The sequence below is a fragment of the Pocillopora verrucosa genome, chromosome 14 (genome assembly GCF_036669915.1).
Source record: "Pocillopora verrucosa isolate sample1 chromosome 14, ASM3666991v2, whole genome shotgun sequence".
Taxonomy (NCBI): domain Eukaryota; kingdom Metazoa; phylum Cnidaria; class Anthozoa; order Scleractinia; family Pocilloporidae; genus Pocillopora; species Pocillopora verrucosa.
In genome coordinates this window covers 17,134,331-17,149,275 of record NC_089325.1, presented here as the reverse complement: position 1 = coordinate 17,149,275, position 14,945 = coordinate 17,134,331, and the positions used below count along the sequence as shown (strand labels likewise).

Sequence of the window (14,945 nt, the reverse complement as noted above, 5' to 3'; positions counted from 1 at the left end):
TCCTTACTTTTGTTTCCCTTTACAGATTTCTTTGAGCGTTTTGATTTTCTTTCGCTTTTTTCTAAGACAGGGTTTGCTTCTTTAGTTTTCCTTTGAAATCTTTTGCGGGAATTGGGTAGAATTGGTCCCTTTGCGCATGCGGGACATTAGATCGCTGTTGTTGTTGACCTAGAATTTCACCTTTTTCTCCTTTGGGTGTTGCTTTGTAGACTGCCATTTTTAAGAACCCTTTATTTTTTTTTTTTGCAAAACCAACCGATGCGTGTGCTATTCGAGACTATTCCCACCGGAAAGCTGACAATATTCCGAAATTTGAGGCAATAAGTAATTTTTAGCCCCGTGTTGAATCGTTCGTACCATTAGTTGGAATCGGCTGGCCACACAGGAGTCCAGTAGAATAGCCGATACAACTATCAACTTGATTAACTTGATCAGAAGTCTGTGGCCAATGAAATATTTCACTCTATTAGCCTTTGGGCAGGCCCTCATTACCTCGGGACATGCGTCTCTTAGCCCGCGGAAAAGCAGGATGCCTCGCGCAACGCGAGCCGGTGAAAAGTCTCTAAGGGCTCCGGCACTGAGTACCAGACCCCCAGTAAACCTCTCCCGGATCGTTTCAAACCCTCACCGTGGGCGGTGAAACGCGTGTCCTTCAGCCTTAATAAAGAGGGCCTGATCCCAGGATATCACTCGATGAAAGGACTTGTCTTACCGGCCAGTTCTGATTGATGGTTGGCATCCCAGGAGACGGAGCAACGGTGGTTTGAGCCGGGCCTAGTCTGGCAGAGGTCTGGCACGGGATTTCTAGATAGAGCAAGACACTGAAATATTTTTAAAATATAAAATTGATGGAGACTGAAAGTAATCTCTGTAAACTTGGTTTTTATTGTTGATCCACAGTTTGTTCTTCGGTGATTATATGGACCGCAAAGCCAATCCCCGTCTATATGATGAAATACAAGATACAGAAGGACTTAGTTCGGTAAGAACTTCTGGGAAATTGGGAATGTGTAATAAATATGTGGAGATTAAAGCCAAATTAGGAAAGAGCAACAAATTACGCAGTGTTTCCTCAATCAGTATAGAATTATGGTCTATGATGAAAAATGCAATATGAAATGTTAGTTAGGTCACTGACATGTTTGTGAATGCGAATGGGCGTGATCAAGATTTGACCCGCTAAACACAGGACCACATGATAGTGGCTTGTGGTGTCTGATAAAGACTGACCCCACAGTTTTCGACGAACCGTTGCTAGCAACTTGCTATATCTTACTGACAAGATAACTTTAGAGGTACTCTCTAGAGCTTGAATGCTTCTTTGACTCCCACTGGAAAAATACGTTATGTGCTGCTCAAACGCTTTTTGTGAGGTAAGGTTTCATCCAAAAAATTCAGAAATAATTGTGCCTTCATCATGTTTACTCCAAAGCCGTAATGTGTTCCATCATAGCTATGCACTCCACGAGTTAGATTGAATGTGTCAAACACTGGAACTTCAAAAGGTTCTAGAAACCGCCTCATTTCTTGGTTGTATTGAATGATTTTATCATTACCTTGGGATACACTAAACGGAATTGGTTTAAGGATGCCATGTGCGTGCGTTGTGAGCCATATAATAAGCGGCCATTGGCTTGCTGCTTGATTCTTAAGTTGAAGGATTGGTTTTATGTAACCATTAAACACTTTGTGAGCATTCAGACCCATATGAAGTCCTACTCCAATAGCGATGACTGAGTTTGTCGCGTTAAGTTTTCCCCGAACTTTTTGCAGTGCCAACTTGGCATATTGCATGCTATAAAATTGATGTAAAGAATACTCGAAGGTAGATTGTCCCTGGCAAAATTTCCCTTCAGGAAGTTGGGAAACGTTGCGGACCGTTTTTCCGTTACATGCCGTTTTACCAGAGTCTACCAATTGCATGTCGCCTGAACAAACATCTCTGTGGTATTCGTCGATGTCTTTTAGTGGGCTACCATATACCTTGTCGTCTGTAAATAAAATCATCAGTGCATTATGTAAGTGCCTCACTAGCGAGTCACCGATTAACGACAAGCTGGAGACTCTTTCGGATAACAACTGACATGTTTCGGCACTGCTGAAGTTTTGAAACTCGCAGCCAGAAGAAGGAACGAACTCGTGTAGCTCCGCAGAAACTATATTTCTAAAATCGGTGCATGATGTGCACTGACAATCTTCTTTTGCTGATCCACACTTCGTAAGATTATGATTACAACAGGGATCTGTGCCTTCAGGGTCACACAGAGAAGGAACTGGGAGGCCGAAATTTGGTGCCTTCAATGGGAATTTCTTTTCGCACTTCCTATCCTCTCTGTGTAAATTTTCCGGCAACCCTCTGAGTTTTCTGATCCTTAGGTCCTGCTCTCGTCTGTGAAGCACATCTGTGGGCTGTAGATCCGAACGTTTTCGCTACATTCCATTTCTCATTTGTCTCGTAACATCAACGCACCGTTTATGGTTGTAAGTACTCAGTCTTTTGACTAAAAGGTCAGTAAGTTCAAATCGTGTTTGTGAAAACGTTTGGAGTACAACCAAAATGAGCAAAATAAAGAACAGTGCTTTGCAAATTCTCCAGTTCATAAGATTCAATAGATGATTTTTAAGCTGAAATCCAGACACTGCAAATAAGAAAAAAGAGCTCTATTTTAAACAATGTGTTGTAGAACTGTGTCTGTCATTAATCTACACAGCTTTCCCGTTGTTTGATGTTCAAATTTATTTATTTATTTAAGTGATGCCGGGTTCAGAATGCTTGTGATAGGTGCCATAGTCCCAGCCGAGATTAAACTGATTCTACACGTGTTCTTAGGATTGTAAGCTCATAACTTCTTACTAACCGAGCGCAGGAGGAATTTTTGCCCGAGGTCGTCTTGAATTTTCCAGCTTTCGAGAATCAAAATACACGGCTGTTTCCGTTGAAACGGTCAGTATTGCAAAATTCCGACAAAATGAGCAACCAATCAGAACGCTTGGCCAACCAAAATGAGCAAAATAAAGAACAACGCTTTGCAAATTCTCCCGTTCATAAGCTTCAATAGATAATTTTTAAGCTGAAATCCAAACACTGCAAATAAGAAAAAAGAGCTCTGTTTAAAACAATGTGTTGTAGAACTGTGTCTGTCATTAATCTACACAGCTTTCCCGTTGTTCGATGTTAAAATTTATTTAAGTGATGCCGGGTTCAGAATGCTTGTTACAGGTGCCATAGTCCCACCCGAGATTAATGTGGTTCTACCCGTGTTTTTAGGATCGTGTGCTAATAACCTCTTACTAACCGAGCGCGGGGGCTGCAAAGGGGAATTTTCGTCTTGAATTTTCCAGCTTTCGAGAATCAAAATACACGGCTGTTTCCGTTGAAACAGTCTGGCAAATTTTTGCAGTCAAGAGCAAGGCTCAGTGGTAACCTTTTCCGTGTAACATTAATTGAAATAAGCGAATTTTTTTTGCGAATGTTTGACTTGTTGTTTTTGGTTTTTTTCTCTTGATAAGTTCCTTCAATGCACCACTTGCTGACAGTAATAAAATACAGGTTCTCGTGCTGTAAAAGCACTCTGTCTTTGTTTTGCGCCTGTTTGCGTGAGATTTCAGCTAAATTAATTGAAGTACTAAAGGTATATTACTTTCAGCTCAAAGCAAACACAACTTATCACCGGAAATTCCTTTCAATAAAGTTTTTAGCTGGAATTATGCTCCATTGCAAAACATCGCTTGGGAAATTGAAATAAAGCAAGATATATTTTGTGTCTTTAAAATCCTGTAACCAAACGGAAATTTTACAATTACAACAAAAGACTTGCCCTAAGTCGCTTCAATACAAGGCGAAGGCAAACGTCACGCCTGACGAAACCTTTCGACAGGAAATAAGCGCTATTAAAAGTCACGCTGAAGAACAATACGTTAGAGCCCTAGTGCGCTTCCATCAGCGTAGACTTGTTAGTCACAAGAACAAACTTGAAAAGGCTAATATTGCCAAGTCTCGATCACAATACAATGTAAATACACGTGAAAGATCACGTTCGCCCTTGAGGAACATTGTAAATACTGATGTCGACAGGATAGACAAAATAGAAAATCAGCTTTCAGAGCTGAAAGATCTTATATGTACACGCTTTCAGAGTGATAAGAAACATGTTGAAAAGTACAACAGTGTCATCTCTGAAAAATCAGTCGCCAAACCCACTACAGCAAAAAGGCTATCCAAGAATAATAAACGCAAAAAGCGTAGAAAAAATACACTACACAAGCGAGTGACTACAGAAAGGGAGAAAAATGAAAAATACCTTAAAAACCTTTCAGACAATACATTAACTGATCACCAAGTCAGCGTGTTAGCAAAAGGGCTCAAATTTATTGAAACGCCCGTGACAAATGAAAATAAGATCAGGCAACAATTGTTGCGTGACTTCGAACAATTCGCTAGGCGAATGAGACTTAGATATATATTCCACGGGAATGACAAGGAACCACATCCTTTCCACGTCAAATCAAACTGGATACCACCAGTACAACCTTCTATTGCCCTTGAACGCTACTTGGAAAATATCAAGTTAAGCCTTGCTGAAATAGAAATAACAAACCAAAACACAACCTGTCATACAACGAACACAAAGCAGTCAAAGAACTGCAAAACAATACTGCCATCAACCTTAAACGTGCTGACAAAGGCACCACAACAGTAATTCTGAACAAGAGGGACAAAATTCAAGAGGCCCAGGTTCAGTTCGACAACAGAGACCACTACCGACCTCTTCAAAACCCCATGGTCACTGACACATTAAAAAAAGTTAATGAGCTTATTGCTCAACTGCACAATGGCAAACATATAGACGATATGACAAAAAAGTGGCTTTCACAGACTCCCAATCCGCCCAGAATACCGATTTTCTACACTTTAATAAAAATCCACAAACCTTTGCCAGTAGGTAGACCGATTATATCGGGCTGCGAAGGACCAACTGAAAGGATATCATCCTTTGTGGATCATTTATTACAGCCTATTGCTCAAAAGCAAAAATCCTATCTCAAAGATACAGCTGATTTCATCAACTTTATAGAGAAAACGCAAGTGTCAAATGATACTATTTTAGTATCAATGGATGTAACAAGCTTGTACACAAACATCCCACAAGAAGAGGGTATCACAATAGTATGCCAAGCATACGAAAAATACCACAATAACAGCCCTCCCATTCCGTCCCACACGGTTAGACACGGTTGTCTACAAAGGTGAAAGATTCCAAAACGAAGCTATCCTCGACGTCAAAACTCACTACAAACCGACCGAGACCTTTCAATATACACACTATTCATCTTGCCACCCGCCAGGTGTTAAGAAAGGCTTTATTAAAGGAGAAGCTATCAGACTTCTAAGAACAAACTCCTCAGAAAGAAATTTCCAGGAGGCCATGTGTAATTTCAAAACACGACTTGAAGCACGTGGTTACCCAAAAAGCCTAATTGAAAAAACGTTATCTGAGGTCTCGTTTGCCGCAAGGCAGTCGACACTTAAAAAACAAACCAAAAAAACTAAAGGCAAAATATTGCCTTTTGTGACAGCATACCACCCAGGGGTTAAACATTTACAACAAATACTGATGCAAGAATGGAACCTCATCCAAAATCAGCCACTGCTGAAAACAATTTTCAAAACGCCTCCGATTATATCATACAAAAGAGGTAAATCGCTCAAAGACATACTCGTCAGAGCGAAGCTTTAGTTAAAGGCTTTTGCGTCGCAAACGTAAAACCACACAGGGGAGTCTGTGTAGGCCTGTCTATGACCTTTTCAATCTTTTCGCACCTGTTTGCCTTGTCCATTGGTTAAGTAAAAGACAAAACACCGTCACGTTATTGAAATGCACGAGTGCTTATTGGAAAGGACTTAAGGGAGACGTCATGCACAGGACAAGATATGCAGCGCACCAGTGACTAAGCATTTTGAAAGATGGGAGAGGATGCCTAAAATGTTGGCCCAAACGCCAACACTTCGTTGAAAACGGAGAGGACATATTAAGTGTTATCTAAAATGCAACACTGCCTGCGATCAACTAAGGAAGCTTCATCCAACAGATGTTTTTTGTGGGTGATGGTTAAAAGAGAAACTGATACTGTGAATTAACAGAGGCAGCGAGTTGGGAATGTTAGTAATAGTCTCGGGAAGAACGTGAATGGAATATTAATGTATGAGCATTAATAGTTTTCATATCAGTGTACTTTGTTGGGCATGAAACATTTGAATCTCGGTTCAGCTTTTCGAAATTTGTAAAGTTGCGTTTTGCGACACCACACTGTAAGTAAATGAGTAAAAAGTCTCAGAAGATGATTATGAAACATTCCTTTGTTTAAATAACTATCCATTTTTTACTTGCATACAAGTGCTACACATTTTTCCACTTATCTGATCGATAAATTTCAATATCAGTCTTATTGTGCAAACTTTAATTTTTCTTGATCCCGCTAAGCGTTCGGATTTGGCACTTTAGCAGAGATGCATTCCACGACACAACAAATTATAGGTAAATGCCTCAGAGTTCTATAACAAAGAAGTTGTGTTACTGCTCTCGTGGAACGAAACTTACAATTTTGTTGACTTCGCCATTACGTTCCACCCTCCAATCAGGTTAACTTATAAAATGCTACCTCGCAACAAGTAGGAAAAAAACTGCAATCACGCAGTTGGGGGCATAAATAACAGATAATGCTTGTGGTTTGTGGTTAAGAGAAATTAATACTGTGAATTAACAGAGGCAGCGAATTCGGTATGTTAGTGGCGAACATGTAGCGAACTCCAACGTAGCGAACTCGACGAGGAGCGAAATGTCCAGGAATTCTGCGTGATGTTTCCCGTGAATACTATCAAGCGAATCAACTAGTGGTTAGAGTGGAAATCAGCGCACCACACGCACTGAGCACTCGGCGCTCTGTCCTAGTGGTCAATAAAAGAGCTGTACTAGGTGTCGATTTTTCTCTTGCCTGTTAACAACATAAGCGGCTTTCAATTCTTCAGAACAGTAGACAGGCAAGAGTCCTGTGTACTTTGACAAGCCCTTTGCAGGCATTTATTATCTCGGCGAATTCCTAAGTAAGAGATATGCAGGTATCTATCTAGTAATGCTCGCATCAAGAGTTGTTATGCAGACCATTAGAGTTTACACTTCTTGTGTTTGTTTCCTTTTTCGAAGATAATGGAAGGGTTTCTAGAAGATTACAACATGTCAAGCAAAGCCCCCATGGACCTGGTCATGTTCAGATTTGCCATTGAACACGTGTCTAGGATCTGTCGAGTCCTCCGCCAGCCCAATGGGCATGCGCTGTTAGTAGGTAGGCCGGTTTCCATATATTGAAGTTCCTTGGAGTATTCCAACCCCAACCCTACCCCCACCTCCCGTATGTTTTTCCGGTCCATGGCAGATTGCTTCAAAGTAGTTCGAAAGGTTTTTATGACATTCTACCCTCTATCCGCCATTAACCCTTTCACTCCCAAGATCTCATGAGCAATTCTCCTTACTGCCTGCCATTAGATTCTTATGATGTCAATTTGGAGAGTTTGATATTGGATCAACTTGTAGATCCTTAACTGTAATTAAAACTGTAGTTTTCTTCTTTATTCTCGACATTTGTATGCTTGATACTGTATTGGTAGTGTAAGGAGAAATTCTGTCTTGGTAACTTTTGGGAGTTAAACGGTTAAGGTTCTTGAATAGAGAGAGACTCTATTAGAGTGAAGAGTTTTTTCCAAGAATTTTAGACACAAATCTGTTCAAGAATTTATGACCTTTCTTAGTGTGCTGGTTTCTGGCGTGTGCGTGAAAGGTTTTTTCGTAGCTTTCTTCTGACAGAAAATTGATGACTGTTTTAAATTGTCGCAACTAAATTGTATGTTTTTGGCTTGAAAGCACTCGTAACGCCATGGGGCTAATAGGTTAAAGTTATTTTCCACTCGTGTAACAAGTCCTTTATTATTCAAGGATGCTCGAGAATGTACGAAGAGAATATCAGCCCTTAGCCCTAAGTCGTGGGTCGCTTACAGTTAAGACACCCCGATCGATATACTCTCATTACAGTTCTTGTGCTTGGTTAGCAAGATATATTTAATGACGTTTTAATAGTTTTCAAAGGTCTTTAACCTGTTCTTAGGATTTATAACATTCATAGATTTTTTTTTGAATATGTCCATAGGTATCGGCGGTTCTGGTCGTGCTAGTGTAACCAAGCTGGCAGCCTTCATGTCAGATTATGAACTCTTCCAAATCGAAATCACCAAGACATACACATTCACGGAATGGAGAGAAGATTTAAAAAAGATGCTGAGAAAGGCAGGCTTCGATGGAGCTTCTACAGTGTTCCTGTTTGGTGACCACCAACTCAAGGTCAGTTTTCAACTACTGTGACGCTAAAAGTTTTTAATAATGGTAAGTCTGTACTCCAACCCAGTGACCCGCGTAGCCGGAGCTCATCCCAGTTTCAATAGCATGAAATAGCTAGGAGTATTAATACCCTCCCCTGGATGGGATGCTAGTTGATCGCAAGGTTACATCCAAACATTTCCTGAGGCTTCCCATTCATAATTCACTGCTGCCCATTCCTACTCCTGGATGGAGAGAGGCATTATGAGAGTAAAGTGACTTGCCCAGGAACACAACACAGGTCTCGAACTCTCGACCCAGAGTCCAACCCTCTAAGCATCAGGCCACCGCGGTACCTATTTAAGCAAAGTAGACGCCTTTCTAATGAGTTAAATGATCTAACTCCAGATGAAATTTGGAAGTCATTGTGACATCAGCAAGAGGTGTTTGGGAATAAAGAGTGATGTCTTAATCACAAGAGCCTTGCGGTGATGTTTTCTGTTTTACCCATAACACATAACTGAACTCACTCCACAAAGCCTATCTTGGGAACAACGAGTAGAGGGTGTTTTATTTAGGTAACCTTTATGGAGGCATGGGGGTGTTGTTTATCATCTGTTTGGGGGTTTAAAACGTTGCGATTTACCAAAATGCCTCCAGTAGCATAGAGGTACGTACCACAATCTGTCAAAATATATAGTAGCTGGAGGAAAGATAACAAAGAGTAAAAATCAGGGAAGAGTCGTCAACGAAAGGATAATTGAAGTGAATACCTTAGTTTTTACAACGGTTGCTTTTAGTTTCGAAGACAATCTGTTGATCAAAATGAAACAAAGTTATTCGTATTTCGACCTGCGGCTGTTTCACGATTAGTAAAATGATCCTTGCCAGGGAACTGAAAACAAAGAAATTGTCTGAAATAATTCAGGCTTCGATGGGATTCGGACCTTTGCCTCAGAGATACTAATTGAGCACTTCAATCAGCTGAACATTGAAGCTGCCCGTTTATTCCCGTCGAGGAATATGATCACAATTAAATTGAATAAATCGTTAACGAATGTTATTCTTTCCTCCCAAGTATAAATATGCTATCAATGTGTTTCTGGATTTACCTTTAATTTTTCTTTCTTCTTTGGTCTAAAGGATGAAGCATTCCTGGAGGATATCAACATGATCCTAAACACTGGTGAGGTACCTAACATCTATGAGTCTGACGAAAAAGCTGAAATCACAGAACAGGTAGCTTTTGATTTTACAGCTTGGTTTTTGAACTGTTTTCAAAGAAAAGCTCGAGATCTGTGGTCACGAACGACCTGGAAATTGTCAAAAATGGGTTTTCTCTATTCTCTAACCAGATGCAGAACATTGTTCAAGAAAGAAACCTAAAGGTGGATTCCAGTCCTCTGGCCATGTATAACTTCTTTATTGAGCGGGTTCGCCGTAACTTGCACGTGGTTCTGTGTATGAGTCCCATCGGAGACGCGTTTAGAAACAGACTCAGAATGTTTCCTTCGCTGATCAACTGCTGCACCATCGACTGGTTTCAGGTTAGACATTCAACGTTCATTCATTAAGCTACTGAAAAATTCTGGAACCAGTGATAACAGCAACACAGCGGTCAAACCTCTGCGCATGTGTGAACGTCGTAATGGCTAAGTAGCGTGCTCTGCAAACGACCACACAAGTCTATAAGTCGCGATGTTTTAAAAGCGTATAACCTTTTAGATAAAGCTTTCCATGATTGTTACGATTTTCTTCGCATGCTTTGCGTGACAACGATTGTATCTCATGTTTTCATTGGAGATTTGCGCGGAAAGCTGGTGCACGGCGGCTAAATTTGACTCCCAGTGCGCATGTTCAACATTTGACTGCTGTGTTGGTAAGAGCCCTTCTGTACTAAATGCGTTTACCTGTCACAGACAGTTTGTTTTTAAATGTTAGCAGGGGTAGTTAGTCGGTGTTTGTTTCAAAATTATGACAGGAACCCTCCAAAAGCGATGCTATCTTTTGGATTATCGTGAAAAGCCTAAACATATATATATTTCCCTCAGGCCTGGCCCGAAGACGCTCTAGAAATGGTAGCAAACAAGTTCTTGGACGAAGTTGAAATGTCTCGTGAGATTAGAGGGGAATGTGTTTCCATGTGCAACCACTTTCATCAGAGTGTGCGAGGAATATCAGACAGGTACGCAACAGTTGTAATACTGCTTATTGTTAACCGGTAATGTTTGCTACATAAAGTGACAAGAACGGATGAAAGTCAGGTAAAATTACGAATTGGAGTATCTGTAGGGCTACCTGTGGCTGCCTGTGAGAAGTATTATGGAACAGGTTTCGGTTAAGAGAGAGACACGTGCGCGTGAACACGGCTGAAAGGTGTCATTACGGCTTAAAAGTGTATAAAGGAGTATTACACGATTGATAACACAACCTAAATAATTCAAGGGAAGCCGTGTGGAAACTCAAGCCGTTGTCAATCATGTCGCGGACCTGTCGGGAAAACATGACTGACAGGTGGAGGATTTCAAGCCATTTTGTTGGGTTCAGCCTCAAGATGGCTGTTAAAATAATGATTGACAGGAACTTGAAACTAACTCGAAAGCTTGGCTCTGAACTACACAGTTGGTTTTTTAATGGCGTCACTGTATGTTCACTGCGCAATTAATGCTAGAGAACAAAGCCTTGACGCACTCAATCTTCCTGCCGTAATGTTGTTGTTGTCTCTTGTGCTATCAGTTCCAGCTTTTTTTGAGAAATGCTGGAAAATTTGAATTGTGTCTCTTTTACTCCTTCGATGGGTTCTAGGTTTTTTACGGATATTTATATGCTAATTTATGACGATAGATTTTTTCTTCACTGCATATATGGAAGCTTATTTGCTAAGGTATCAAGTTCCTCTGTTGCTAGACTGGTTTATCGACATAACTAGGAAAACATTTTCAGGTTTTATGCTGTTCTTCTTCGGCGAAATTACGTCACTCCCACGTCATACCTGGAGCTGATCAAGACTTTCAAGTCACTTCTCGGGAAAAAGCGATTCCAGATACTAACTCTGAAGACAAGATATCTCAAAGGTCTGGAGAAATTAGACTTCGCTTCATCGCAGGTGAAAAGATAACGATTTATCTGTAGAAACAAATGAAGAATGTTGTCTTACTTTTTTATTGCACATATGCGTGATGATAAAAATCTTATGTGTGTCAACGTGTCCCACTGTCCAACTTGCGTCGGATTTTGTGTCTCTTGGTTATTTCTTTTCTCTTCATTGGCTTTTATTTTCAAATTGTCAGGTGTCGATTATGCAGCAAGAGTTAAAGGAACTGCAACCAGAGTTGATTGAAACCAGTAAAGAGACAGAGCAGTTGATCAAAATCATTGCTGACGAGACTTTAGAAGTGGAGGATAAGAAACAGGTGAAAATAAATTATTTCTGAACAGTACAGCAAAAGGAACAGCTTAAGCTTCTGCTGATGAATATGTCAATTTAAAATTGATTTTGCTCGTTACATAACTGTGTTCCAAACAAGACGATATTGAAGATTTGTGAATGATCGTGGTATTGTGAAAAAATGAGCTGAGTTGTTTCACAACAGGTGGTGCAAGCTGACGAGGCTACGGCTGATGCAGCAGCACAGGAAGCCCAAGCTATCAAGGTACTTCATAAGGCACTTACTGAATAGCAATGACAGCATTTGCATTTACAACGGAAACTTCTTGGGATCTGTCGTGATGAATCAACTGTAGGAATATGTCATCCGATTCTCAGTGAACTGATGATAATGATAAGGATAATGATTCAGTTATGCGTACATCAATTTGAAGCCTGGACATTCTTCCAATCTCCGGGCATTTGAACTTTTGAAGATTAGTTCAAATTCTCGCGTGTTCATATGCCCCACCCATTTTTTTGTGAAGGGCAACATTAGCGAAAGTATCCTTCTACACGTTGACCAAGCTTTAAAACCTTGACCTTTTAGAACTTTCCTTCTGAGCCATTCGCTCGCAATAGTGAAACATTTGACTGAAACACCTGCATATTTATAGACATAACACTTGTGTTCCGCTGGAAAGAGTTGACACTTCCGGTTCAAATTTTGCAGGTGCCCCAAATTTTTGTTTTTGTGAGATTTGTGTATACTTGTTTATGAACAATTTAGGATGAGTGCGAGGATCAGTTGGCGGTTGCCATGCCAGCATTAAATGCAGCTGTATCTGCACTGGACACCCTTAAACAACAGGATATTTCTTTGGTCAAAGCCATGACAAACCCACCCGCTGGTGTGCGAATGGTGATGGAAGCTGTGTGTATATTGAAAGTAAGTCAGTCATTGACTTCGAATTCATTAACGAGTTTGCCTATTTTAAAAAACAGTATTAGAGTAGAAATCCGGGATGGCATTGGTTTTGCTTTACTTCGCTCTGTGATTGTTCCAAAAGAACTCGCGCCGCTCATCAACCAATCAAATGCAAGAGTAACATTAATCACGACGTAGTCGCCCGCGTTTTCCCGCGCATTTTTCTAAGGCATTTGTATGTTTTTACTTTGAGTTCTCATTCGCTCTCAAGGTTACAAGATACTTTTACGGGTGCGTCTCAAAAAAATTACTATGAAAGTGAGTGCTCTGAGGTAATCCCTATGAAAGTACATATCATTTTAAAGCTTATAAACTCCAGAATTCGAGTATGTTTTTTTTAATTGATGTTCTGAAGTGAATCAGCACAAATTTTGCTGAGAAAATTATTTAAAAAATCGAAAAATTTCGTCCCTGATAGTATCTTTTATTCTTTAAGGTATTTTGAGATTACTTTGATTTTGGTCGTACAACCCTTATCGAAAAAGCACTTTATCAGTTATTTAAGTTTGCTATTTTTTTTTTGTAAGTTAACTATTTCACTCTCAACATCTACTTTTATATCCTCCGTTCAAGCTGCTGTATATTTCTTTGAAATTGTGAGAAGTTACATGTTAACCACCTTTGGCAGTCAAAGAGCTTCATTTGTTTTATTTGTCACTGAAGTTTTCAAACAATAAGACATTTGATTTAGAAAATCCCTGGTTGTTGTTTAAAGTTTCTTTACATATGAGATGACATAAATTTTTAATAGATTCTCCAGGATACGAAGAGCCACAGAGGCGTGTGCAAGATTCACGAAGATTAGGTAGTGAGGCAGGTTTTTGTAACAGACAGATTGTTAACGATGAGTTATTTGTGTAGCTTGAGTTGTAGATAGCGCAAAGTACTTAAAATGATTTTGAGGTAGTCTATGATCAGATACCAGAGAATATGCAATCGTAGAAGCTAGTTATAGTCGTACAAACTAAACTAACACAAATTTTTTTCTAGAAGGATAGCACTTCCCACAATACAAATTTGTTGTCTTGTTTTGTTGTTTCATTGTATACCACAGGTTTGAAACAGGCCGTTTGATGCCTTTTTAGCTTTATTAGAATATTTTGAGGTAGTGTAAAAGCGGACATTTCATTGACGGCGGGTAGATGTCGTCACTCGGAAGTTTACTTAAGTGTGGCAATTAATAGACAACTGGGCTTAGGACTGACCGGGCTGTCTTTCTTTGTGCTTTTGAGGTAGTTACTGTAGTTTGTCCTGTTGATAATTTGGTGTTCATGTTTACCCGTCCATTAATTTTCTATTTTTAGGGAGTGAAGGCTGAGAAGAAGATGGTAGACGGCAAACAAGTAGATGACTATTGGGCGGCTTCCAAGAAGGTTTGATTGGTCGATTTATAAGTAAATAAATGTGGTAAGTTTCTGAAGAAACTGTGGTGCTGCGTCGGTGGGAGAGTGTCACAGGATAATTTAGTGTTATCGACTGAGTTGATAACGTAAATTGGCCACCGTTACGAGTTTTGAAGCTGACGTTTCGAGCATTAGCCCTTCGTCGATGGCTCTGACGAAGGGCTAACGCTCGAAATGTCGGCTTTGAAACTCTTAACGGTAGCCGATTCACGTTATCAACTCAGTTGATAGTACCAAATAACCCCGATTTACAATAAGCCCGCATTTCAAGCGTCTTAAGAGGATGAGCTAGCGTTATAAGCTTGCAAATTTAGATTCGAGAGGTTCGTTAATAAGATGACTTGATCTAACTCGGCCAAATAAAGCTTCATTAATTTCCAGTGTATTTGCTAATCGCTCCCTATACGCTTATTCAGCCACAGTACTCCCATCCTCACTCACGATTAAAATTATGCGTCTCAAGCCCCCGTATCTTGTTGCTAAATTGTTCCATTGTGGTAGTTAGCTTCTCTCCTGAAATTGCTCTCGTTTTTTCTTGCTTTACTCATCCACAGGTTCTTGGTGATTTAAAATTCCTGGAGAGTCTCAAGCTATTTGATAAAGAGAACATTCCCGCTGCTACAATCCGTAAAATCCGAGATAAATACGTAACCAATCCTGACTTTCACCCGTCACTTATCAAAAACGTGTCGTCCGCCTGTGAAGGACTGTGTTCGTGGGTGCGGGCCATTGAGGTGTACGACAGAGTTGCCAAGGTAACAAGTATCACGCCTTTTGTTATCTCATGTTTCGTAAAGAGTGAGTTTATGATACACACATAT

General features: G+C 40.2%; 1 protein-coding gene and 2 pseudogenes across 1 annotated transcript in view; 2 read left to right on the top strand and 1 right to left on the bottom strand.

Moving 5' to 3' along the window:
• LOC131772470 (dynein axonemal heavy chain 3) overlaps positions 1–14,945 on the top strand; it is a 71,354-nt gene that overhangs the window by 33,391 nt on the left and 23,018 nt on the right. The window contains exons 49-60 of the mRNA XM_066161441.1: positions 901–982; positions 7,203–7,341; positions 8,200–8,390; positions 9,510–9,605; positions 9,722–9,913; positions 10,418–10,551; positions 11,310–11,472; positions 11,657–11,779; positions 11,960–12,019; positions 12,524–12,682; positions 14,026–14,094; positions 14,679–14,879. Coding sequence (XP_066017538.1) covers positions 901–982; positions 7,203–7,341; positions 8,200–8,390; positions 9,510–9,605; positions 9,722–9,913; positions 10,418–10,551; positions 11,310–11,472; positions 11,657–11,779; positions 11,960–12,019; positions 12,524–12,682; positions 14,026–14,094; positions 14,679–14,879 — 1,609 coding nt within the window. The remainder of the gene's footprint in view (positions 1–900; positions 983–7,202; positions 7,342–8,199; positions 8,391–9,509; positions 9,606–9,721; positions 9,914–10,417; positions 10,552–11,309; positions 11,473–11,656; positions 11,780–11,959; positions 12,020–12,523; positions 12,683–14,025; positions 14,095–14,678; positions 14,880–14,945) is intronic.
• On the bottom strand, positions 900–2,601 carry LOC136278038 (uncharacterized; annotated as a pseudogene).
• Positions 2,770–5,738, top strand: LOC131795173 (uncharacterized; annotated as a pseudogene).